This window comes from Rhinatrema bivittatum, chromosome 2 (assembly GCF_901001135.1).
Source record: "Rhinatrema bivittatum chromosome 2, aRhiBiv1.1, whole genome shotgun sequence".
NCBI lineage: Eukaryota > Metazoa > Chordata > Amphibia > Gymnophiona > Rhinatrematidae > Rhinatrema > Rhinatrema bivittatum.
This window is the reverse complement of record NC_042616.1, coordinates 135,859,152-135,885,867: the sequence shown is the minus strand read 5'-3', so window position 1 is coordinate 135,885,867 and position 26,716 is coordinate 135,859,152. Positions and strand designations below refer to the sequence as shown.

Below are 26,716 nucleotides of genomic sequence, written 5' to 3'. Positions count from 1 at the left end.
TATGATTTCTCCTGCATTTGCCGATTGTTTTTTTTCTCCCAAAGCTACTTACTTCCAAAGGTAGAGGCAAGACCTAAAGGAAGTAGTCGAATCTCTCCTTCATAAGGAAAAACCATCAATATCACTGATTACATCCTTTTGGCCTCTCACTTACCTTAAACGATGCCACAGCCAGAGTGAAAACTGTGAGTGAGGTTAGTGCTTATGCAAGCAGGTTTTGCAATTAGCCGTAACTACAGTTAGCTAACCTGCCACTTTGTCTAGAGAGGATTATCCAACAGGCAGCACATGGGCAAAGAGGAAGGCATCTGAGCAAGCACTCGGGAGGTCTGCTTCATCTAAGGGATACCACATTAAAAGAGAAGGTGATACACAGGAATTCATCATATTTCCATTAGGGACTAATGTACATATTAAGCAGAGGGACTAGTTGTTGTTTGGAGTTATTGGGCTTATGGGGGTTTACCTTGGGGTTACCATTTATGTGCAAAATTTGTGGACTTTTAAGAGCCGTTTGCTTTATTTGGTATTAGTAAACAACCAACTAGCTGCCTGTGTGGAGTTGAGAACCAATTGGAGGAGAGGATCTGCATCACGGAGGTGGCAGATCACCATGGGAAAAGAAACTAAAAGGATGAGGTGATTTGGAAAATGTTTTGTATCATTGTGGGAGGTAGAGCTGAAAGTAAAAAGGGTGTATATGTGGATATCCAGGGTGGGAGTTGCAGTGTTAGGAGATATGACTGTAAAGAAAACTTAAGAACGTAAGAAATTGCCACACTGGGTCAGACCAAGGGTCCATCAAGCCCAACATCCTGTTTCCAACAGTGGCCAATCCAGGCTACAAGTACCTGGCAAGTACCCAAAAACTAAGGCTACCCCATGCTACTGATGGTGGTAATAGCAGGAGGTATTTTCTAAGTTAGCTTGATTAATAGCAGTTAATGGACTTCTCCTCCAAGAACTTATCCAAACCTTTTTTAAACCTAGCTGCACTAACCACATCACCTGGCAACAAATTCCAGAGTTTAATTGTGCGTTGAGTGTGAGAATGTTCTCTGATTAGTTTTAATTGTCCTACATGCTAACTTCATGGAGTGCCCCCTAGTCCTTCTATTATCTGAAAGAGTAAATTAACTGATTCACATCTACCCATTCTAGACCTCTCTCGTGATTTTAAAGACCTCTATCATATCCCCCCTCAGCAGTCTCTTCTCCAAGCTGAACAACCCTAACCTTTTTAGCCTTTCCTCATAGGGGAGCAGTTCCATCCTCTCTATCATTTTGGTCGCCCTTCTCTGTACCTTCTCCATCGCAACTATATCTTTCTTGAGATGCGATGACTAGAATTGTACATAGTACCCAAGGTGCGGTCTCACCATGGAGCGATACTGAGGCATTATGACATTCTCTGTTTTATTCACCATTCCCTTCCTAATAATTCCTAACATTGTTTGCTTTTTTGACTGCCAGAGTACACTGAGCCGACAATTTCAAAGTGTTATCCACTATGACTCCTAGATCACTTAGTGAAGTATGGAGGGGATTAAGATGAGTTGAATGAACAAGATTGGGTCATGTTAAATAATTTTTCTTAATCATGTCCAAGTTTAGATTACCCTCTATGATCCAGATCTGCCCACACTGGCACCTTATATAATCCCGCACCTAAACGCACACATCTAATCTCCACCAGAGACAGAGCTTTTTCCATTGCTGGCCCCTCTCACTGGAACTCTATGCCCCCTGATCTATGACTAGAGCCCTGCACTCAGAAATTTAAAAAGAAATTAAAGACATGGCTCTTCAAACAGGCTTTCACTTAACTCCCCTCCATCGTTCATCCACCATTAAACAACTTCAAGCCTCCTGTACAAAGTTTCCTTTTAATTGTAATTTTATTTATTATTGTTGCATTGTTTCACGTTCAGTGCCCTATCATTGTTCTCCCTTCTAACTCTTATCTAAGACACTAAGGCTTTAACTCTCCTCTTTATATTGATTGCAAACTAGATTATATTGTTTGATGTAACTTCTTCTCTTCTCTTTCCCCCTCATTTTTTCTATCTGTTAAATGTAAACCGATGTGATGTACAAACGAACTTCGGTATATAAAAGCTCTAAATAAATAAACAAATGTGAATGTCTGAATTCCTATCGCAGATGGCAATTTTATAGAGAACTAGAGTCTTGAAAGGCCCCTGTTGTGCTGCTACAAGAGACATGTTTTAAAAGGTAGACATGAACACTGGATGGGATCCAAGGCATATCCCCACAGATATTTTGTTTCATGTTCTAAGAGTGGGAAATATACAGGGGTGGGAATATTGTTTGCCAAAGATCTTATTTTTGAGCTTATAATGTACTATATGTATCATTTTGGTAGATATCTTATAGTGCAAGTTGTAGTGGGAGGGGAAATATATACAGTGGTAAATATCTATGCACCAAATAAGGACCAAGGAGCTTTCTTTGATTCTTTGGGGGCCATATTGATCTCTAAAGTAGAGGGCCTTTTGATCCTCTGCGGAGATTTCAACTTTACAAGAGCACCTACCTTAGATAATTCTTTTGGTTATGAGTCAGTCAAGCAAGTGCATTGAAATAAGCTCAAAGTGTTAATGGATAATTGGAATTTAATGGATGTATGGAGAGTGTGTCACTCTACATCTAAATATTATACTTTTTTCCTCTGGATTCCACAATTCATACACTGAATCTATTTTATTTTACTGGATAAAGGGTTAATCAGATAGCTGAGGCTGAACTGGAATCCATTACATGGTTTGATCATGCTTCTATATGGATTGTCATGCTTTTCTCAAATTGTGACATGAGACAGCAACATTTGAGGTTAAATGATTTATTAACAGATGATGATTTTAGCGCACAGCACATGAAGGACATGCAGGAGTATCTGAAGCTGAATGGAAATGGCAAGATGTCTCCTGTGGTGTAATCTGATATTTCTTAAAAGCAATGGTTAGAGGGAAACTGATCTCGAGCAACCTGCAAAAAAAAGAGAAAAATAAGAGGAAATTGCCTCGGAGAAAGATAGCTTGGCTGGAACAAATGCACAATTTTATCAAAAGTCGTACTTCGATTAATAAGAGCTAGAGAAAAACTTAATATGGTAGAAAACAATACCATAGCATATCATTTGGAATTGGCACATCAAACATTTTTAGGAGGGAAATAGGGCAGGCAAATGTTGGTATGTAAGCTGAAAAAGATCAACACAAAATAATGTGGTCAAAATTAAAGGACAGGTGGGAGAGATGTTAACCTCAAACCAGGAAATAACCCAATTTTGTGCAGATAGATCTATCAAAGTAGATGAGATAGAGAAGTATTTAGATATAAATCTATCAGGGCTACCCGGGGAGCATCAATTGCTGCTTGACAGGGAAATTACAATCTTAGAAGTTGCTCATGTCATTAAGAATCTCCTGTCCAGTTTTCATTTGAGCAGCGTTTGAGACGTATGGGTCCAGCAAGAAGCATCTTTCCTAACCATTTACCTGTAAATTACTCCTGAAGAAGCGATTGATATATCGCGAAACACTGGCCACTGTCGGGGGGATTCATTCTTCAAGTTGGTTTTCGGGGAACAGATGAAGTTGAGTTTGATTTATAATTTGCAAATTTTGAAGAATTTCTACAAAAAAACAACTCACCGCAAATGACGAGTGGTCCGGACGGCAAGTGATTTTCACTGCCGTTGTCTGGCTTGCTGATGCGGTATTAACATTTATTTAGAATAATTCTGTGTACATCACAGCATAGAGAATTAATATACTTTTGTCTTTTTGTTGCGTGGATTAAGAATATCAAACCAGGAAAGAGCCCAAGATTGGATGGCTTTATGGCCACGTTTTACCAGCAATTCTCACACCCTGTTTAATTGACAAGAATGTTTAATTTCCTTAGACATGAAGGTTCTTTACTTCCGGGAGCCAATATAGCTGGCATAACGATAGCCAAGCCAGGAAGAGGCCCAGCGGCCTGTGGGTCTTATAGACCGATTTCACTTTATTAATTTAGATTTAAACATTTGGCTAAAGTCTTAGCAAATCGCTTGAATGGGTTAATAGCTTCAATAATTAATTCGGATCAAGCAGGCTTTATCCCAGGTTGGATGGCTGTGGATAACATACAGAAAACTATAGATTTCATCTGGTGGGTGAAAAGAGAAAATTGTCTTGTTTTTTAACTGTCTACGCTGAGAAAGTGTTCAACATGATTCATTGGTCTTTCCTTTTTAAAACTTTGGAAAAGATTACTTTTGGGCAGTTCTTTATTCATTGGATTCACAAGTTGTATGATACCCCTAGAGCAGTGGTTCTCAACCTTTTTTCATCCGGGACACACCTGGCAGATGGTTCTCTCATGCGTGACACACTGAACATGTGACCGTCATGGGGCTAAAGTAAATATACATTTTGCATCCACAAGAACCCCCAACAATGGGTGCAGAGTAGAACTAGGGCATTACCTGTACAACTCAGCAAACTAAAAAAATATTCTGGTTCTGATGACATCTCAGTAAAAGCAAAACAAACTCCCTTTACTGGCAGGCACAATACCCCTCCTTATGAAAAGACAGTAATTTACCACTAATAAAATTTGCAGATGAAATAAAATTATCACCTCGTTCATTGTTCAGTTTTCCAGATCATGTATAAACATAGTAAAAAAAAAAAAAAAAAAAGCATCTGTCCTAGTACAGATCCCTAGGGCATTTCACTGTTTACCTTCCTCCATTGAGAAAAGTGACTCCTATCCCTTGCCTTTTTAGTTTTCTCTGGAGTTTCTCATATGAGGGACTTAATGTATTTGGATTTTCAGAAGGCATGGCTTGCCATTATCCATATGTTTGTTAAACCTTTAAAAAAAAAAATGTAGCAAATGACTGTCATTAGAGACAAAACATACTTTTAAATAAAGATGGGAGAGGCAAGACTTAATCCATGTTGGCTGTGTCCCATTAAACCATGTCCTTTATATGTGTCCTGTGATTTATTTTTTCTTTAGAATAGTTTCTTTATTTTTTCCTGACAATGAAGTCAGGGTCACTGGTCTGTAGTTTCTGGATCACCCCAGAGCCTTTTTTAAAGATTGCAAGGTGACCAATTTAACACCAATCTTCAGGTATAATAGACTATTTCAATGATAGGTTACAAATGACTAGTTTAACGTGCAATTTCATTTTTGAGTTTTCAGAACTCGTGTGTATATCATCTGGTTCAAGTGATTTACCACTCTTTAATTTGTCAGCCTGCCCTGTTACATTTTCTAGGTTCACCATGATTTGTTTCAGTTCTTCCAAATCAACACCAATAAATACCATTTCGGCATAGGTACCTCTTGGGCATCCTTTTCGGTAAACACCAAAGAATTCATTTAGTCTTTCTGCTATGGCATTGTCTACCATAAATGCCCTTTTAACCCTTCTATGATCTAATTGTCCAACCAACCCCTCGCAGGCTTCCTGTTTCAGATGTACTTGAAAATTTTTAGTTTATTTTTGCCTCTACAGCCAGCTTCTTTTCAAATTCTTTTTGCCCACCTTATCAGTGTTTTTCATCTAACTAGGTAGTGCTTATCCTTTTTCCTGTTTTCTTCAGTGGACTCCTCTTTTCATTATTAATTTTTCTTTTTAAAATAAGTTCTTTTGGTTAAAATAGCCTCTCTTACATCACCTGATTTCTAGTTTGAGATCTTTCAGGGCTCTAGGTCACCCCACCGAATCACATTTTTGTGGTTGTGTTCCTTGATCTGCCTTCTCTCACATAAGTGAAATGGGCATACAAAAACTTCTTCTGTGTGCATATTTGATGTCTAATTATTATAATAAAAAGTGATACATTGGGTTTTGTGTTTTCTTTTTTGTTTGTTTTTTTTACTTGTTGACTTGCAATGCTAGAAGAGGTATTGAACTTTGAAATAGAGTTTAGAAATTTTATGATATATGAACAATTTCCTATTAAGACTAGCTCTTTTTAAAAGGTCCTGCATACCAAATGCTTTCACCCATTTTGTAGTTCTGATGAAAAGGTCTTATGGAGTACACCTCAGGGCGGTGATTACATTCACATTATCTTCCACCAGTTTTGATACATTCTAATGCATGCTTTGGAACACCAAGTTACAGCACATACAAACCCATGTACTTGTGTATCTAATCACTGAGTACCTGTAACGGCAATGCTTTTGGCCCTCCTGGTTTCATGGGGGTAGGTCTGGCTGAAATTAATAGGTGCCTGCCGAAAGAAGACTGAAGATAGTTATGTTGTATAATCTCTGGTCTGACAAGACCAAATTTGATTTTTATAGTATTCAGACAGGTTAATTCACACCAGTGGGTTATGCACCTCTACCAGCAGATGGAGACAGAGCAAAGCTGATGTCACAGTATATATACCACTGACTGACATCAACCTGCCTGTATTCTGTCTCCAGCAGATGGTGGACCTACATCTCCCACAGATTGCTTAAAAAAAAAAAAAATGTAATTCATCCCGCTCTCCTATGATGATGCCTTATGGTCCCTACCTCAGTTGAGTTTTCCTGATGTGATATTTGCAGATCCCTCCCTAAGAGTCCCTCTGTCCAGTAGCTGGTTTTCCAGCATGGACTTACCTGTAGAGAAAGATACAGCTGAGAGGCTAGTGGCTGCAGGAAGCTGAGCCCGGCGGTGAATGCCTTTACTCTCTCCTCCTGCAAGCGGTGACCAACTCTATACTTGAGCAGGACAGGCTGAGCTCAGGTAAAGAGTTTAAAAAAAAACCAAAAAAAACCCCCAGGGTTTCCATTCCCCTTCTGGTCTCCGAGCCTTTGCGTACCAATCGGATGTCCATTCCCACCTCCAAGGGAGTTTGGGTAGTCATGGCAGCTTGGTGGGTTGAGCAGCCTTTTGGCTGGGCCCCGCTCTCAGGCTTTGCTTAGACGCCTCATGATAGTCCACAGTGGCATTGACACACTTTTACACACAAGTCTGCCGCAAAAATGTCTATCAGTTTGCATTTGCACGCCTGGGCGTGTGCTCAGGTGAGCGCTTACCTGGATAGTGTATTATGCGCCTATATTTTGGACACTTATTGGACAGACCTTAATTTAGGGTGTCCTGTCCACGCTCGCTTGTGTGGCTTGCACCTGGGCACACAATTTTCAGACACTTTGAGAGCATGGTGCTAGTTAGTGTTTACTTTTGTGTTGCTTGCCATGTTCCAACATCTCAGCTGGGCACCCCCCCCCCCCCCTAACTTGGAGGCTCAGGAAGAGTTATCTCTGGCTGCTTTTATTGAGCCCGCTGTTCCCAGCATGATGTGAGAATGGGACCAGAGGGGGACCTGTCAGAGGTTTCTCCTGGTTTTGGGGATCCCCTAACTGGTTTGTCAGCGACAGAAGGCTACTCAGTGGATGCAGGACAGATGCCTTTTTGTGGTTTTGGTATGGACTGCGATGGCATGCGCTTGCTTTTCTATGCACAAGTCTGTCGCGAAACAACTTGGTGGGTTGCGCAGCCTTTTGGCTAGGCCCTGCTAACAGGTTTTGCTTGGTCGCCAATGTGGTAGGCCTAGAGTTTAGGATCGCAAATTGCAGATCCCTGCACGCTTGCTACTGCACATAAGCATCTGAGTACATCTACACCTGCTGCGGGTCATGGAGGATGAAGGCAATCCTTACTCCCAGGAGGATGGAAAATACCTCCGGGGTTGGAGCTGTATAGAATAATGTTGCGTTTCTTCATAGAGATGAGTTGCTGGCTCGGATCGCCCAGGCATTGAAGATGCTGGGGTTGCCGGGAACTGATGCCATGTCTGAGCAAATGAATCCCACTTAAACTTCTTATGTAAAGCTTCATTGATGCTATTCAAGAATTGATTGATCTTGAATGGGGTGCCCTGGCAGCTAATTTTTAAAAGGGAATGAGCCTTAATAGCGCTGTACCCCCTGGATCTGGCAGAGAAGACAGAGAGAAAGCAGTTGTGCTTTCTGAAAGTGGATGTGCTGGTGTGTGCCATCACCAAGAGGACGACTATCCCTGAGGAAGGGGGAGCAACTTGGAGGTGCAGGATAGAATTGAGGTTAGCCATAAGCAGACCTGGAGGTGGTGGCAATGAATTATAGATGGCTTCTTGCCACTTCCTGGTGGATCACCTTTGCTTGCTCTCTCTCAGGAAGTTGATGAGCCTGGTTTGAATTTCAAGATAGTGTCCTACAACCTCACCACCCTGGATGTGCCTGATCTCTTCTAATCTTGGAATAAAATCAGGGTTGAGCATCAGCTATGGCTGATGAATTGATACCAAGGCAATTTCAAAGTCTAATCTTATGAAATGGCCTTTTAAAGGATCCCTCTGGTTTGGGAGTGAGTTTAAAAAAAAAAAAAATTCCAATAAGTGGGGTGAGTCCCAGCTCCTCAGTTACCAGTAGTTTAAAAGCAGGCACCACGCTCATTTGGCACGAGAGGTTATGCTAGGGGTTTTTCAAATGTTTTCGACTCTACAAGGAGCGGCTTCTCATAGGTTTTGACCTTCTGATAGGTCTCAGTCCTTCATCCCAGGTAGCCCAGATGGGGGTGCAGGCTTGAGTGGTAATGCCTTCCCCCCCCCCCCCCCCCCCCCCCCCCCCCGTGTCTCCTTTTTATCAGAGGTGGATTGAGATCACGTCAGACCAGTGGGTTCTGAGTTTCTTAGTATTCCTTTGGATGTTTTTGTGGTGTTTCCCTGCAGCTCTCTGCAGAAGAGACAGTGGAGTGTACTTTGTCAAGACTCCTCAGCCTGCAGGCTGTGATCCCAGTTCCCATGTCACAAGAAAATACAGGCCGATATTCCAATTATTTCATTGTACCCGAGAAGGAGGGTTCCTTTCGCCCCATCCTGGATCTCAAGGGAGTCTAATGGCTTTTGCAAGTGACACTTTCCTGCATGGAAACCTTATGCTCACTGATAATGGTGGTACTGTCGTGGGAGTTTAAGTCTTTGGATTGTCCGAGGCGTATCTGCATATTCCCATCCAGCTGGAACATCAACTGTTTTCTGTATTTTGCTGTTTTGGGGGGACATCAGTCTTTGAGTGCTACCCTTCGGTTTGACCACCGTGCCCAGAATCTTCTCTAAGGTGTAATGGTGGTAGCAGCAGTGTTGAGAGAGGATGGCATTCTTATTCACCTGTACTTAGAAGATTGGCTAATTCGGGCCATGAGTCATGAAAGAGAGTTTTCAGGCTTCAAGCAAGGTGATCTCCTTGCTAAGGGAACTAGGTTGGGTGGTGAACTTTGCCAAGAGCAATCTGCAACCATCCCAGACACTGGAGTATCTTGGTGTTTGTTTTCGACATGAAGCAAGACAAGCTGTTCCTGCTGGGGGTCCTCATTCAAGAATTGAATGAGGACCCCCATCAGGGTGTGGCGCAGGTGTGATTGACAGAAACAATACGCCCGGCAGTGTGTTCTTATCTACAGGTGTGTGGGTTGATGGAAGCCATCCTAGAGTTGGTTCCATGGGCAAGGGCGCATATGCATCCTCTTCAGCGCACACTGTTTGCATGTTTAAGTCCACAGTCTCTGGTCTACTCGATACGACTTCAGTATCCAGTGGAGATCAGTATCCAACTGCAGTGGTGGTTGCAAGCGGATCGTCTAACGAACGGTGTTTATAAGGGAACTGGCTACTACTTACAATGAATGCAAGCCTCTAGGGTAGGAGGGGCTTCCCATCGGGAACTGACAGCGCAGGAATGCTGGAGTACAGAGGAGTAGCTCTGGAGCATCAATCGGCTGGAAGCTTATGCTTGTTTGGTTGGCATGCATGTGGTTTGTCAATCGCTTGCAGGGTCGAGCAGTCCGAATGATGTTGGACAATACAGTGTTGGCTTATCTCAGTCGCTAGGGAGGAGCCAAGAGCCAGCAAGTGTTGCAGGAAATATACTTCTGCCCATTCCATAAGTTGGGCTATCTTCAGGAGATAGCCTCACACATTGCAGGAAAAGACAATGTAAGAGCTGACTTTCTGGGCAGACAGAGTTTGGATCCAGGAGAAATGGAATTGTACAATGAAGCATTCTAGCGCATAGTGGCTGCTAGGACCTCCCATTCCTAGGCTTGCTAGTGATGACATACAATGCGAAGGTTCCTTGCTTCTTCAGTTGCAGAAGAGATCTGAAGTTTTCGGGCATTGATGCCCTCATGCAGAACTGGCCTTGAAGGCAAGCTTCTACATGCCTTTTCCCCATAGCTCATGGTGGGCAGAATGATTCGGAGGTTCGAGCGACACAGGAGGTTGATACTTCTGGTGACGTTAGATTTGGCCCGGGAGTCTATGGTATGCAGATCTGCAAAAGTTTGTGGTGGAATATCCTCTCCGATTACCAGTCCACGAGGATCTGCTACAACAGGTGCCTATTGTTCTTGAAGATCTGACTTGATTTTTGTCCTAGTGTGGCCATTGAGAGGGGCTCAGTTGCTGAAGCTTGTAGTCTACTGCTGTAATTTCTGCCTTGCTTCGAGCGTGAAAGTTATTCTCTTCCTTAACCTATGTTTGCGTTTGGTGAGAGAGGCTTTCTGTGAGGAACGAGGGGGTTCATCCTCATTGGTTAGAAAACTATTCAGTTTGGATTTTGCAGGATGGGTTGTTTTAAGGACTTTGCCCTTAATTCCTTGAAGGTACAAGCTCTTGCATGTTTCCAAGGTCACGTGAATGGTGAACCCTTGTTAGCCCATCCGGTTATGGCCCGGTTCTTGAAAGGGGTGAAGCATTTTTGTCCCCCCTTGCAGTTGCTGGTGCCCTTGTGGAATCTTAATCTAGTTCTAGATTTCTGACTAGTTTTACTTTTCGACCACTGCATAACCTCTTCTTGAGGTTACTCACCAGAGGACTGTTCTGCGTGTAGAGTTTCTGAGCTGCGGGCTTTGTCTTGTTGGGAACAGTTTCTGCAAGCGTCTCTGGGGGCAGTTCAGCCGCGAACTGTTCCGTCTTTTTTGCCAAAGGTGGTCTCTGGTTTTCACTTGAATCTATCATTTCTCTGCTGAATCTGGACAGGGAGAGAGATGTAAATGAATATCGCCTGCTATGGACCTTGGGTGTCAAACAGCATATCATGAGGTATTGGATGTTTCTAAACCTCTCAGGAAGATGGACTGGCTGTTTATACTCCATGATGGGAGTAAACAGGGTGAGCCGGCAGTCATGGGCTGCGATAGCCCAATGGATTAAGGAGGCTATCATGGCCACGTATGTGGATGCTGAGCAGCCGTTGCCTAGTCAGGTTAGGGTTCATTCCGTTAGTGTTCAGGCAGTGTCATGGGTGGAGATTAGATCGATGTCTCCCGTCGATTTGCCGAGCTGCGACATGGTCTTTCTTACACAACTTATAGGCATTATCACCTGGATGTGCAAGCCCGTGAGGACGCAGCCTTCGCGTATGTGGTGCTGATTGATTGGACTGTGGGTAGCCTCCTACCCTGTTCAGGAGTAGCTTTGGTTCATCCCACTGGAATGTATTAACCTGTCTGAATGCTAAGAGAGGACAAATTACTATTTACCTGACTATTTCCTTTTTTTTTTTTTTTTTTTTTTTAGTGAAGTCAGGTTAATCCACCTTCCCGCCCTTGGCTGCTGGACGGTGGTGCTATTGCCCTTTTGAGTAGCTGTATTTCTGGGGATTACTGGTAAGTGTCAGATCCAGTCCCTAGATTAGTAATATTACACTCCTTGTCTGACCTCTAGTGTTTTTCTGTTAACTGACTGTTTTGAATAGTTGTCTCTAATAGTTATGATCATGTATTGGTTAGTTGTCCACACTTGGCTTTTGCAGAGAATGCTGAAGGGCTGATGTCAGTGCAGGGGTATTTAATACTCTGATATGAGCTTTACTCCATCGCCATCTGCTGGTAGATTTGCATAACCCACTGGTATGGATTAACCTGACTTCACTAAAGAAAATGTAATTATCAGGTAAGCAGTAATTTCTCCTTACATATTGCCCTGAAACACTGAGAATCTCCTCAGAATTTGCCAGGTAGACAAAGGGAAATTCTGAGTACTGATATTGCATGAAATAGAAATGAAAACATTAAGGGAATATAGAGTAGGTATGAAGAAATGTGGACCTGTCTGATATTTTATAGTTACCTGTGTCAAGGCATGATTTGTTGGTACTAGATGAGGCAAAAATCTGGCATTGTTTGTCATAAGAAGTTAGCACAAACTTTTCACATCCTGGTTAAGGTAATAAGTGCAGTACAGGAGCCAGGGATAAGCCTTTCATAGGACCTCATTTGCAATGTTCTACCTGTCTAGGTCTTAATTTCTGTAACCTTAAATTCTATCTATATGCCGACGATGTCCAGATCATCATCCCCATCCAAAGTTCCATCTCTGATGCCCTAAAGCACTGGGAGAAATGCCTTGATGCCATCAACTCTCTCCTTGCCAACCTCCATCTAGCACTCAATGCCACCAAGACTGCGATCCTACTTATCTCCCCTCACGCCACCCTCCCCCCACCTTTCGCCACCGATCCCAACATTAACATCACCACCGTCCAACCATTCGTCAGGGATCTTGGAGTTCTCCTTTGCCAACAACTCAACATGAAGAAATACATCAACTCCATACTCAAAGAAGGCTTTTTCAAACTAAACGTCCTAAAAAAAACTGAAACCCCTGCTTTACCCCCAAGACCTTCGTACAGTGATCCAGGCCACCATTGCTACCAAACTGGACTACTGCAATGCTTTCCTCCTAGGCCTCCCCTACGCCACAATTAAACCCCTACAAATGTTGCAAAATGCAACAGCAAGCATCATCTCAATCACATGCAAATACGAACATATCACCCCGATTCTCATAAACCTTCATTGGCTCCCCATCCCCTCTCGCATCCACTATAAAGCCCTTACCATTGTACACAAATCCATTCATTCGTACAACTCCAACTGGCTAGATATTCCCTTCACCCCCCACCACTCCTCCCGCCCGTCTAGAACCACCAATAGTGGCACACTACGTGCACCCTCTCTAAAGGTAGCCCGCCTTTCCTTCGCCCTTGACCGTGCCCTCTCTATTGCTGGCCCTTCACTCTGGAACTCCATGCCCCTCACCCTGCGCCTCGAACCCTGTCTTATCAAGTTTAAAAAGAAATTGAAAACTTGGCTATTCAAACGAGCCTACCCAGAATAGACCATGTTACCAAATGCCCCTAGATACGCACCTAAATCATGAACCCCTTATTTCAGTCTGCTAAACCCCATTATTATCATCTTAGGTTACTGTTATATCCAAGGTTACTAGTGCTGTTAATGCTTGTTTCAATGTTTATCGGCGTTGTTCACTATCCTTCTATGCTTCGCTATTGTTCCCCCCTGCCAAGTTTCCTCGCCTTGTTAATATGTAATTTCTTATCTGCTGTTATTATGTGAACCGGTGTGATGTCCCCACTAACGCCGGTATATAAAAGTTTTTAAATAAATAAATAGAATAATCCACTTTAAGACAAAACCTGACAAAGTGGAATATCAAATGTACATAAACAAATTAAATAAGTAAATATTGGATGCATAAGTCACCAGTCCAGCACCAGCATTGATGGGTTCCAGAGGAAGCCGCCACCCTCTCCCCTTGCAGACAACTGTAACGTTCCTTAGTAAAATAACATTTTTAAGATTTTGGTATTTATCTTTAGATCTTGGCAGCATCCTGACTTCCACACCAAATTTCAAGGCTCTGAATGGTAAAGCAGAAAGCAGTGACAGTGGAGCAGAGTCAGAAGAAGGAGAGGAAGAAGCAGATAAGGAGGAGGAGGAAGCTGAGCTAAGTGAACAAGGTACATTCAGTAGGCTTTCATGCAATTTCATATGCAACTTCTGGATAGCCAAATGCTATGCCACTGATTAAAATAGAAAATGTTAAAACTATTTACTGTATATATCCTGGAGGAAAAGGAGAAGGTGTGTCACAGTGGAAACTGACAACCTGAAAGATGTCTGGGTAGATTGTCTACCATCATTTACTATGTTATAAGTAATGTAGAAATGTTAAGAATGGGTCATGCTTTGAAACTGATGTGGGGGTAGACTCTGGGCACCATAACAAAGCAATACGAATGGAGGTGGGGTGGGGAAATGGTGACTGAATTCAGTAAAGCTTGAGAGACCTAGTAATAGAGAAGCCAGGGTGAAGGCAGTGATAAAATAAGGCTGGTATTATTCCAGTAGGAGTGAAGAGTAGGGTAGATGAGATAGGCCAGGTAGTAGTCTTCTATCATGCTCATTTATATTCAGTGGAAGTGTGTGGGGTTTGTTTTTTGTTTTTTTTTTTAATAGTGCTTACTTGTATAACTGTGTAAAAAACCATGAACATAAAAGTACTATATTCCACTCTTATTGTGAACTTAAAACAGTTCTGTACTGTAAAGTAGGAAGATTCAGTGAGTCAAATAGAAAAAGGGAAACTTTGAAAATCTGGTCTAGCCTACTTGAAATGAGCAGAACATTCAAAACTCAAAATCAGGTGATTAAAGAGAAGGTTTAGCAATCAATGAAACTAATCCAGGAGAGTGGCCATCTTAGTTTCCAAAAACCTCCAATGCCTATGATGCATTGTGGATGACACCAGTTGGACAGAGCTGCAAGATCCATATATGAATGTCTACCACAGAAAGAGCGAGTATTGGGAGACATTTGTTTTGATACAGTACTTAGTACTGGAAAGGTGCAATCCAGGAAAAGAATGACTTTTTTTGCTTTGAAAGCAAAATGCTTGCAAAACTGAGAAGTACTGCGATACCATTATATTTCTATTTCAATGCTGCCAGTTGTAGCACTGACTGCTTCAAGTATTTTCTGTCTTTCAACAATGCATCAGAAGCAGCTAATTTCCACCAGGAATTTTTTCTGATTGGTAACAGAGGAACAAGATGTAAGAAGAGCTAGGAAAAGTGAATAGCTATCCAGTTAAATACTACCCAAGATGGAGGAAGTGACGTCACTCCTCATGAGAGCAGGCTAATTCTCTGTCTCCCGGCACACCGGACTTTTAGCATGCCGTTTTCAAGCGAAAAAGAGCTCAAAATACTCGGGTGCCTCTCTGAATTAGTCAGGCAACTATATCTGATGTCTGCAAAACAAAAATCCACTGATTTACGGAAGTACTCCTATTCAAAACTTGGAGAAGGTCCGGAGGACCCGGGATCCAAAATGCGATGGAGGAACCCATCGCCGAAATGGAGGAAGAAGCATTGGGACCCAGTGAATCGGGCGGCGATTGCCCCACCAGAGCACAAATGAGGGGATGGTTCGTCGAGCTGTGACAGGACCTTAAAAATTATAAATCAGAAATGTATGCTGTCATAGAAGAAATTTGGGAGGACACAGCAGAGATAGGTCGTAGAACAGACGAAACAGAAAATCGTCTCGAAGTGCAAGAGGAGGGCTGGAAGGAACTTCGTAAGGATTATGACGCCTTGCAAACAACCTGCCAATCGCTCACAGATAAACTTGAGGATATCGAAAACAGCAGTCACCGGAGCAACTTAAGAATTCGCGGTGTTTCTGAAACTGAGGAGTTTGCAGACTGTACGGAAGTGGTAAAAAAAATTTCTAAATTTATACTAGAAAGTGGAGAAAAGCCTGTGGAGCAGTCAGATGTGATTATTAAAATCGACAGGGCTCACAGATCTCTGGGGCCTAGACTGGAGAACAAGCCTCGAGATCTTGTGGTGTGCTACCACTCATATGCCCAGAAGGAAAGGATACTAGCGGCAGCTAGAAAACAACGATCGTGGATGTGGGAAGGCTTCGAGATTTCTATATATCCGGATCTTTCTGCCGCCACCCTTAGAAAGAGGCAAGAGTTTCGCTGCGTTACCACGAAGCTGATAGCAGCCAATATTCGCTATCGCTGGCTCTTTCCCAGTGGCCTGGCATTTACCGTGCAAGGGATTACTCATCGCGTCTCTACCAATGAGGAGGCAGTTGCAGTGATGAAGGAGGTGGGCATGCCTATAGAGATCAGTCTACCAGAAAGGAGCACAGTGAACAAATCGAGCGTCCCTCCTTTGAATACACCCAGATGGCAAAGAGCTTCCAAAGGCAGGAGACGGCTGCAACGGCAATCTGCTGGGTCTAGCAAGGACAGTGACCCAGTGTGATATTCGGCTCCTTGACTGGATTATCTAAACATAAATATCAGTGAGACGGCACTAGACTTATTATGTGTTGATCTAAGCTAAGTTTGCTGGTTGTGTTTTGACCTGCTAGGGGTCATCTTTTTCAGAGCTCTAAGTTTCAATTATGAATGTTTAATTGGCAATATAATGCTTTGTAAATCTTACCCGGGACAGGGAGCTGGAGGGAGAGTGACATGGCTTCCTCCAAATTTCTTTGGGGTACAGGAATGACATCCCAGGATAGAGGGCAAGGGGAGTGGGGGGGGGGGGTAGGGAAGGGAATTAGTCACGACCACAGTAATCCTGAGCAGATGACCTACCCTGTAAGGGAGTGGTCTCTTGTACTACCACAGTTTATATATCGCCATTTAGGACTTCCACGGGGGAGACTGAACTAATCCGTATCTATGGCGACACTTACATTTCTGTCTCTCAATGTTAAGGGCCTCAACTCCCCTAGGAAACTGAGTCTGTTGTTCAAGGAACTAGATAGGTTGGGAGCCACTGTAGTGTTTCTTCAAGAAACACATTTAAGGAAATGATTTTTGGCACTCATGAAATCAGATAAATACTCCCATCAGTTTTGGGCAGCGGCAACTCCATCCTCCAAGTACACGGGTGTGGGCATCTTGATCCACAAAGATTTGCATTTTGATCTGAAGGAAACTCAGTCTGCTAGTGATGGTCGTTATGTATTGGTGAAGCTATGTATTGGAGGGGACCTTTACTCTTTGATTTCGGTGTATGGTCCCACAGTACATAAAGATCTTTTTTATCAGTCTTTAATTTCAGAATTAACCATTAAAATGGAGGGTTATTCGGTATTGGGAGGAGATTTTAATGTAACTCTTAATCCATCTTTGGATAATTCTGAAGGACAGAGCTCTGACTCCAAGCCTTCCCGAGTAGCCCTGAAAGCCCTTATGAACAGTTTAGGGATCAGTGACATTTGGAGGTCTAGATAGCCTAGGTCTCGTAATTATACCTTTTTCTCACACCCCCACGATAGTTATTCCCGCCTTGATATGTTTATGGGTAGTACCGCTCTACTACCATGGGTAATGGGACTGATATCAAGCCTACTGTATGGTCCAATCATTCTCCCATTTGGTTTACTTTGCAAATCCAAGATTATGACAAGGGCCTCAGGTTTTGGAGACTTAATGATTCTCTCCTTGATGATGATGTTTTTGTGACCCAAGTAACAGCTGATATCAAAGAATATTTAGATTTAAATGACACCGGGGAGATGAATTATGTAGTCATTTGGGACTGTTTAAAGGCAGTCCTACGGGGTAAATTTATTGCACGGGCGGCCTATGTAAAAAAGCAGAGGGAAGCAGAGAGAGTATATCTTTTGTCCAAACTTAAAGATCTAGAGAAACTCCATAAGACCTCCCAAGCTCCTAAGGCTCTTAAAAATCAGTTGGCTACATTGCGTGGGCGTATAGCTTCGCTAGACTCTGCTTACATAGCCCACCAATTAGAATTGGCGAATCAAAGATACTTTGAAGGGGCAACAAAGCCGGGAAGTTGTTGGCTACTACTTTAAAAAGACGGCAAGCCCAATCTATCATTGTAAAGGTGAAACACCAAACTGGGGCAATGTTAACAGATAACACATCCATACGCCAACGATTCCATCAATTTTTCTCTGAGCTATACTCTGAGGATAAAGAGATTAAAATGGAGGACATTGATCTATCTTTGTCACCATTAAATCTCCCTATCCTCACGGAAGCGTGAGGATAGGGAGTCTTGAATAGGGAAATCTTTTTCCCTATTCAAGCAGTCTTGAATAGGGAAATCTCTGAGGCTGAAATTTCTGTAGCTATAAAATCACTGAAACACGGGAAATCTCCAGGACTTGACGGTTACACGGGCCGTTTCTATCGGGTCTTTGCCACCTCGTTAACTCCCATTTTAGCCAAATATTTTCAGACCCTAAGGGATGGCACACCCCTTTCAGCTACAGCTAACACAGCGGGAATAACGGTGTTACCCAAACCAGGCCGTGACCCGACCCAATGTGGTACTTACAGGCCAAATTCTCTGATAAACATAGACTTAAAATTGTTAGCCAAAATATTAGCGACTAGACTGAATAGTTTTATTGCTTCCATTATTCATCCTGATCAAGCTGGTTTTATCCCAGCGCGACAGGCCAGCGATAATGTCCATAAAATCCTGGATCTGATATGGCATGTACAAAAACACAACCAACCTTCATTGGCTCTCTCGGTTGATGCCGAGAAAGCTTTTGATATGGTGCACTGGCCATATTTATTCACATTACTGCGGAAAATGAACTTTGGACCCTCTTTTTTACACTGGCTTCAACAGCTTTATAGGGAGCCATTGGCCTGTATAAAAGTTAATGGTGGGTATTCTTCCACTTTCCCCGTGAAGCGGGGCACCAGGCAAGGTTGCTCCCTGTCGCCACTTCTGTTCGCTATTTTTTTGGAACCTTTTGCTACAACGGTGTGGAACAATTCGAGTATCAAAGGTGGGCCAATTTATTTCTAAATTGTCCTTATTTACTGATGATGTCTTGCTTACTATTACGGAACCGGAGATTTCCCTACCTAGCCTGACGTCCGCAATGGAAGACTTTAGTAAGGTTTCTGGGTTCCGGATCAATTGGGAAAAATCTGAAATTTTAAATATTAATACACCAACTAATACGGTCCATACCCTTAGGTCCAAATTTAAATTTAAATGGGCTTCTAAACAGATTAAATACTTGGGAGTATACTTGAGTGCCACACATGATTTATTTCAATTAAACTACGATGCACTATGGCTAAAAATAGTACGTGATCTAGAAGAATGGAACAGATATCGAATATCTTGGTTAGGAAGGATAGTGGCTCTCAAAATGACGATTTTCCCAAATTATTTTTCAGACTCTACCAATCCCAATCCCGAAGCCCCAGCTTCGAAAATGGCAGAAGAGACTTATGCTGTATATTTGGGGTGGAAAGAGACCTAGAATTGCAAGGTCTGTTCTCTAACACCATAGAGCACAGGGAGGTTTGGGGGTTCCCAACTTGGAGCGATATCTAGCTGCACAATTTAAAACACTAGTGGAATGGCACAGAATACCCAATATAAATCCTTGGGTGTTTTTCAGTCAGCAACTTATGGGTGACATACCCATATCTAGTATATTGTGGCAGTCACGGCAGACCTGGAAGGTAGATCCTATGAAGTATCTCCCCCCTCCTATGACACTATCGCTAGCTATACCTCTCTCTGGTGGGAGATAGAATATACTATAGAAGTTAGAGATGTGAATCGGAACTGAAATCGGATCCGATTCTGGTTCCGATTCACATCTATAATAGAAGTACATATTTATATGCGAATACTGCCTTTACCCCAGGGTATATTAGCATGGTATTTGGGATCTGGAAATCTAAGAATATTTGAAACTGGGAACATCTATGGTCGGGTAGGGATCTACTCCCATTCGGAGCCTTGCAGTCTAAATATGATTTACCCGATAGGGACATTTATCCTTACTTGCAATTACGACATTTTGCATTGACATATGGGCTCCAGGGCCAATTGCAGCGAGATAAATCAGACTTTGAGATTCTTTGCCAGAAAGCTGATCATGCCCGTAGACTGCTATCCACATTATATTGCTTGCTAGGAAAGGCTATGTTTAGCAAACATCCACATCTCCGAGCTTGGGAAAGGGAACTTCAGACAACGTTTACTCAGCAGGAATGGGAGAAGATCTTTGCCCGCACAGGAAAAGGGATGATAGCTTCCTCAATGATAGAAAATGCCTATAAACTGCTATATTAATGGCACTATTGTCCAGTTCGTTTGCATAGGATGCTGCCTACAGTTTCTGATAAATGTTGGAGGGGATGTCTTGTAGTAGGCAGTTTTCTACATATGTGGTGGGACTGTCCACCTATTCGTAAACTGTGGATTGATATTGAGTTGTGGGTTGGTCTGATGCTCCATGCACAGTTAATGATTCAACCTCAACATGCCTTACTGGGTGTACAGCTTTTCCCCCTAGAACATGATAAGGTATCTTCTTATATACTAACAGCGGCTAGAGTGGAAATTGCCAGGAATTGGAAATCACCTGTTATACCATCATTGGGAGTGGTTCAAGATAAAGTGGCAAAAATTTATGTATTGGCAGAAATTACGGCCCGAAAACACAAACAGCTTGGAAAGTTTCTAAAGACTTGGCAAGCTTATCGAACTTGGCAAGAATCGCTTTCAACACCTCCATGTGGTTCAGGAGATCCTACGGCAAACAACTGACTCGCTCCTTTATAATTTTGCTATCTAAGTGTGGTTATCTGAGCAGGGAATTCTATGAGACCATCGTTCGGTGACTAAGGGACGGGGGGTTGGAATGGGTGGGATATAGAGATAACTGACACAGTGCACATATGTTTGAAACGACAATGTTAAATTTTATTTATTCTTATGTTTCTATGTTTCACAAACTTATATACTTGGTACAATTTTAACTTGTACTTTGTGTGCCACAATCTTGTAAATTCTAATTGCATTTACAGTAGTACAATGGCCAATACTTTAAGCTTTCAGTACCTTGTTATATTTATATCACAGTGTTTGAATAAAATCTTAATTACAAAAAAAAAAGAAATACTACCCAAGATATGTAAAATATAAACTACTTGAAGAATAAAGACAGACATCCTGGCACTTGCTATGCTTTGAGGAAAAATAAAAAGGAATGTTCTTGTCAAAGATGGACTCATACCTTTGAAAATTCTAGTGACGAGAGTGAGGATTTTAATGTTTTGTCAGATTCTGAGATGTATTTAACATGGACAGATGGAATGGGAGCGATACAAGGTTAAAGATACTTCATCAGCCATGGTGTATGTTTGAAAATGATTTAAAATGTCAGTACTAAATAGGAAAAAATTATTGCTGTTCCATTTCCAAAGACTACTTGTAATCTTATATTTTATTTAAGCATTTTATATACCATCATTCCAAAAGAAGATCACAACAGTTTACAAAAGCGACATTCATAATATAGGTTAACATAATACTTAACATATTAACTCAAGGGTTTATAAAGTAAATTGTACTACACAATTTCGTTTTCAGAAGTCTTCATACATTAGTTATTTTAGGATACTTTATATCGCTCATTCATTGTCATTCATTCTTCAAGCATTGTGCATAGTGATATATTCTATAATGCTATTCTCGTAACACCTTATTTTTTCCTCCCTGCCTGTTGTATTTAATTACTCTCCTGTTAACTATATATCATACCAATTGTTCCATGTAAACGTTACTGTTTCTTGTAAACAGATACGTTGTGCAAATGGTTATCGGTATATAAAAGCTCTTAAATAAATATTATGTTAGATTGTATGCATTTCTGAAGAGCCATGTTTTCAGTTCACGATTGAACTTATTTCTTTCACTTAACAAACGTAGCAACTCTGGTAGAGAATTCCACAGTTTGGGGCCTGCTATAGAAAACATTCTTTCTCTTATTTGCATTAGATGTGTATTTCACGTTGATGGTACAGTTTATAGTCCTTTATTTTGTGATCTTAGAGTTCGCTGTGGTGTGTATGGTTGGAGATCACACCTATTAAGCAGTATTTTCTGTTGTTAATGTTAAAAATTAGAGTTAGAACTTTGTATACTGGATTCTATCTTGTACTGGCAGCCAGTGTAGTGCTATCAGTGATGGGGTCGAATTCCTTGCCCCTAATAGGAGTCTTGCAGAAGCATTTTGTAGTAATTGTAGTGCTTTTAGAAGTCCTGAAGAAAGGCCTAGTAATAGGGAGTTGCAGTAATCTATATTGGAGAAAATTAGTGTTTGTAACACAGCACAGAAGTCCTGGAACGTTAGTAATGTTTTTAATCAATGTAGCATTCTCAGTTTGGAGTATCCAGTTTTAATTGTTTGTGCTTTTTCGTTGTGATGTTCTCATCAATCTGATTTCCTAGGACTTGTACTTGTTCAGAGGGTGTAATCTGAAAATTACCCAGGCCAAGGACTGGTGTTTTTACTGTGGAGGGGTTTCTCTTTATGCAAAAATGGCGTGAAGATCTAAGGGAAACGTAGTGATACAAACATACCTATATTCCACAAACAACTCAATGCATTTACAGCACAGCCATCATATTAGACACTACCGGTAATCTAACCTTCTTTGCCTTATTTACAATCATATGGCGTGATCAAAGTCAATTTTTTCATTTTGGATTGGATGCACGTTTAAGTTAAGTTTTATCTTCAAATAAAAAATGAAAAACTTGACTTTGATCATGCCATATGATTATAAATAAGGCAAAGGGGGTTTCTCTTTAGCCATACAATTTCATTTTTATTTGTGTTTAGTGTTAGTTTAATCTTTGTCAGTTCATGCTGTATTGCCGTCATATATGTTGAGAATGTTGATGCTGTATTTTCAATTGATTTGGGGTAAGGAATGTAGAACTGAATGTCATTTGCATATAAGAAGTTGATACCTAGTTTTGCTAGTAAAGCACACAAAGGAAGCATATAAATGTTGAAAAGTGTTGCTGATAGTGCTGAGCCTTGAGGGATACCTATATCGATAGGGAAAGCGTCAAATGTGGTTGCCCAGTTTGACTTGGAATGTCCTATCAGTTAGGAAAGAAGAGAGAACCATTTGAGCACACTTCCTTCTACTCCAGTTTTCTCATCTGGTGGCATAGGGTATGGTCCACAGTGTCGGAAGCTGCTTTTAAATCTATTAGAACCAGGATATAAGATTCATCATTGTCAAACCCCTGTAGTACAGGGTCAGTTAGAGATGAGTAGAGTTTCTATTGAGCGATCTGGGTATAGAATAGCATTGTCTTCTAGGTGGTTTTCTAATTGAGATAGCACTGCCTTTTCTGGTACTTTTGCAATAAAAGTTAAGTTGGATATGTCTGTAATTGTCCCAGTCGTCTGTTCTGCCAGTTTTTAATTTTTTTTAGGATTGGTTTGATCACAGCTTGCTTTGCCTGATAAGGGACCAAACCTGACAGCAAGGGGTTGATTATGGTTGGGGTGATTGCGTTGTGTACTAATTTCAGGGAACTCGCCAGAATTGGGTCTAGTGGGTGGATCACTGGTTTAATTTTGGTAATTTGATTTATTTCCATTTTAGAGACTGTCTAAGGTGTTCCATATAGGCTGCATTTGCTTTTCTTCAAGTCTTTAGATGGCAAGAAAGTAGAGAATTGTATTGTTAAGTTACTAATTTTATCTAATAGTGAGGTAGCATAATCGTTGCAGGCATTCTTTGAGAAGTTGTAGTTACTAGAGATGGATGAAGATGGGTCCTTGATTTAGGTGTGTTATGTTTTCGAAGAGTAGTTTGGAGTTAAATATTACTCCATGAATCTGCTTTGCATAGTAGTCTCTCTTCAATTTGATTTGTTCATGGTATTTTGCTAGAAGGGATTTGTATTTTCCTTGAGATTCTGTAGATGGGCATTTTCACCATTGCTTCTCTCATTTTCTCAGTCTGTTTGGTTTGACTTAGCTCTTCGTTGTACCATGGTTTCTTTTGTTTAGAGTTATTCTGTTCATTTTGGAACGTTTTTGTCTGTATAGGGCTTAGGTAGTCTGCAATATCATTGATGACTTTTTCTCAGGAGTCAAAGGCTGAAGAGGTATTAGTTTGATTAAAATCAATTGGTTTTATTTTTTTGATTCTTCAAGTACATCTGGTTTTCTTTCTGAAGGTGAAGTTTGGTGGTGGCTGTTATTTGTTAGCTTTGAGATGAAGAATGTTACCTTGGTCCAATCACCAACTAATAAAAGCTAATATTTTGTGGCAATATTGATTAGACAGTTATTTTGGTTGGCTGGCAAATATTAGATTTAGGATGTGTCCTGCTTTATGAGTAGGGTTGGTTTCAAATTGTCACCAACCCATTGCTTTCACTGGGGCCAATGCAATATTATTCGCGGAAATCGGGCGCTGACTTTTCAGCGCCCACTTTCTTAATACAAGGGGGGGGCCATGCAATATGTAAATAAGGGGGTTGTGCTAGAACAAGACCCCGCAGTTACCTGTAGTCTGATGGTTAAGAAAACAGACACTGAGGATATCTGCGTCTGTCTTCAAAGTGGCTGACAGAGATTTTTTCTTTTTTTTTTACTTTTAAAAAAGTACAGAAAAGCAGTTTTTTCTGCTTTTTTGTACTTTTTTCAGTGCGCTCAGCTTTTCTGTACTTTTTTTTGAGGCAGGTGTTAATAGCTGAGTGATAAATGTGTGTCTGAGATGCACATTTATCTTTTTGCATTTGGAGTGAATGAGTAATAGCCTCATTCACATGCATTTGCATGTAATGAGTGCTAATTCATTCACTCCGCGTTGGACGCGCGTTAAATAGGTGCTAATCCCCCTATTGCATTAGGGGTAGATTAGTGCCTCCTTAACCCGCGTCAGACAGACACTGTATTGCATCGGCCCCATTGTGTCTAAAAAGATCTCGCATGCTGTGGTTTTTGGTGTATTTTTGTCTAGGTTAAAGTCGCCTACAGTTATTGTAGAGTCAGGTGTTGGAAGTGCTTGTAGTAAAAATTGATTAAAGGTGAGCCGTCTTTAAGTATTTCAGGGGAGCAATAGACCAGTTCTATGTTTGGTTGTGGAGATTTTAGTATTGCCACCTCATAGGGTGGGTTGATCTGAATTTTGTAAGGGGCACTTTCCTTTGTTGCACGTCTCACGGCGCAAGCACCTCCAGCGTGTGTGGTGCTCTTTTCCTCCTTCGGTGGTGGTGGAGAGGGTTCAGTGTGGTCCTGAGGGTGGGCGCAGGCCCTCTGGTGCCGGCTTCGGGAGGGGGCACCCCTCAGATGACAGAACTGCTCCAGGTGCCTCTGTCCTCCTTCTCCTGAGGGAGAAAACCTCTGTGCTGAGTGCCAGTTGCGCTGTATCCCCCAACGTGTGTGGCGCTCTTTTCCTCCTTCGAGGGTGGGCGCAGGCCCTCTGGCACCGGCTTTGGGAGCATGAGGGGCCGACCCTGTGATGGCGGAGCTGCTCCTGATGCCTCTGTTCTCCCTCTCCTGAGGGAGAATGCCACTTCGTTCTCTTTCCTCTGTGTGCGCATATTTTAAAAATATACACACTAGTATATTGTGTATATGTAACTGCTCGACTGTTTACTGCATCCGTGCATGGTTAGCAGCTACATAAAAGAAACCAGACCTGCTGGGTACTTTGCTCTGTTTTGAAGGTGCACATGCAGAGTTGTAATGCAGACTCTGTAGCATTCTCCGTTCCACTGGTCAGTTAATTATTCCTTCAATTCTTTAATCTCCCCTCCCCCCCCCCTTTCTAAGTAGCCAAATGTATTGGGAAGATGTTGGTAAGTTAAATTATTTTCATCTATGGATTTGTATTCACTGTGAGGGTAATTTTATTACAGCACATGTGTACTTAGCGCAAGTCTGCTTTTAAAACTAGCAGGCCTGCACATATCCCCGCATAGCATGCGCGCGCACATTGTACTTGGATTGTTCTGTTAGGTGTAAAGTACTGAGACCAGGTTTGTTCTTTCTCAGAAGCCGAGGTTATGAAGCAGAATTCAGCGACTGAGAGAAGCGTGGAGGACAGCAGAGTTGCCAGTGACTTGGATAAGGATGAGGCTGGCCTTGTTCCAGACACACAAACCAAATCCTGTCTGAATGGCAAGAACCCTGACGGGGATCCCAGAGAAGAGAAGCAAATTATACAACTGGTTCAAGTAATTCCTGGCATCCCTGACAAAGGTAAATTGACAGGTTAATGCTGTCGGGGATGTGTCCGTCTTACTCACTTTAGGAAGAGGCATCCCAAGGAGGCTAAGAAAAGCTCTTTAAAAATGTGCATTGTAGAAAAATGTCTGTCCAAGAACAAAGCCATTATTAATTCACCTGTGGTTAGATGTAGTAAAACAATCATATTGAATAAGAAAGCTGTCAGGAATTTTAGTTCCCAAAACTAAAAGCAGACATGTAACTTTGGGATATTTTGGATAGCTTACATATATGCATCATTCATACACAAATCTACAGTTCACCTTTTCAAAATTAGGCAATGGCATTTCTCACAGGACAAGCAGGATGGTAGTCCTCACATATGGGTGACATCATCAGGATGGAGCCCAATCACGGAAAACTTCTGTCAAAGTTTCCATAACTTTGACTGGCCCCTACTGGGCATGCCCAGCATGGCACTAACCCTGCAGCCAGCAAGGGTCCCCCTTCAGTCTTCTTTTTTCCACGCAGCAGTAGCCTCGCGGTTTAGGAGCTCTGAAGAGATTCCTGACTGGAATTTTTCTCACGAAGTTAATTAAATTTAAATTGCCCCACAGGGGCCCCTCCTCTAACTTTTCTCAGGCCGCGTTACTCCGGTAAGTTTTTTGACAGTCTTTCATCGATTACCGTCGAGTTTGGCCCTGGCGGCCTACTGGCAGTCGACCGTACCGCGGCTTGATTTTTTTCTATGGCCATGGCGTCAGGGTTTCGTCGGTGCCCGGACTGTACTCGCACCATGTCTATCACAGA

At 41.9% G+C, this 26,716-nt stretch overlaps 1 protein-coding gene across 3 annotated transcripts in view; it reads left to right on the top strand.

Moving 5' to 3' along the window:
- ACBD5 (acyl-CoA binding domain containing 5) overlaps positions 1-26,716 on the top strand; it is a 101,238-nt gene that overhangs the window by 50,827 nt on the left and 23,695 nt on the right. For all 3 annotated transcript variants that reach the window (XM_029588651.1, XM_029588650.1, XM_029588649.1), the window contains 2 exons: positions 13,690-13,830; positions 25,733-25,939. In XM_029588651.1, coding sequence (XP_029444511.1) covers positions 13,690-13,830; positions 25,733-25,939 — 348 coding nt within the window. The remainder of the gene's footprint in view (positions 1-13,689; positions 13,831-25,732; positions 25,940-26,716) is intronic.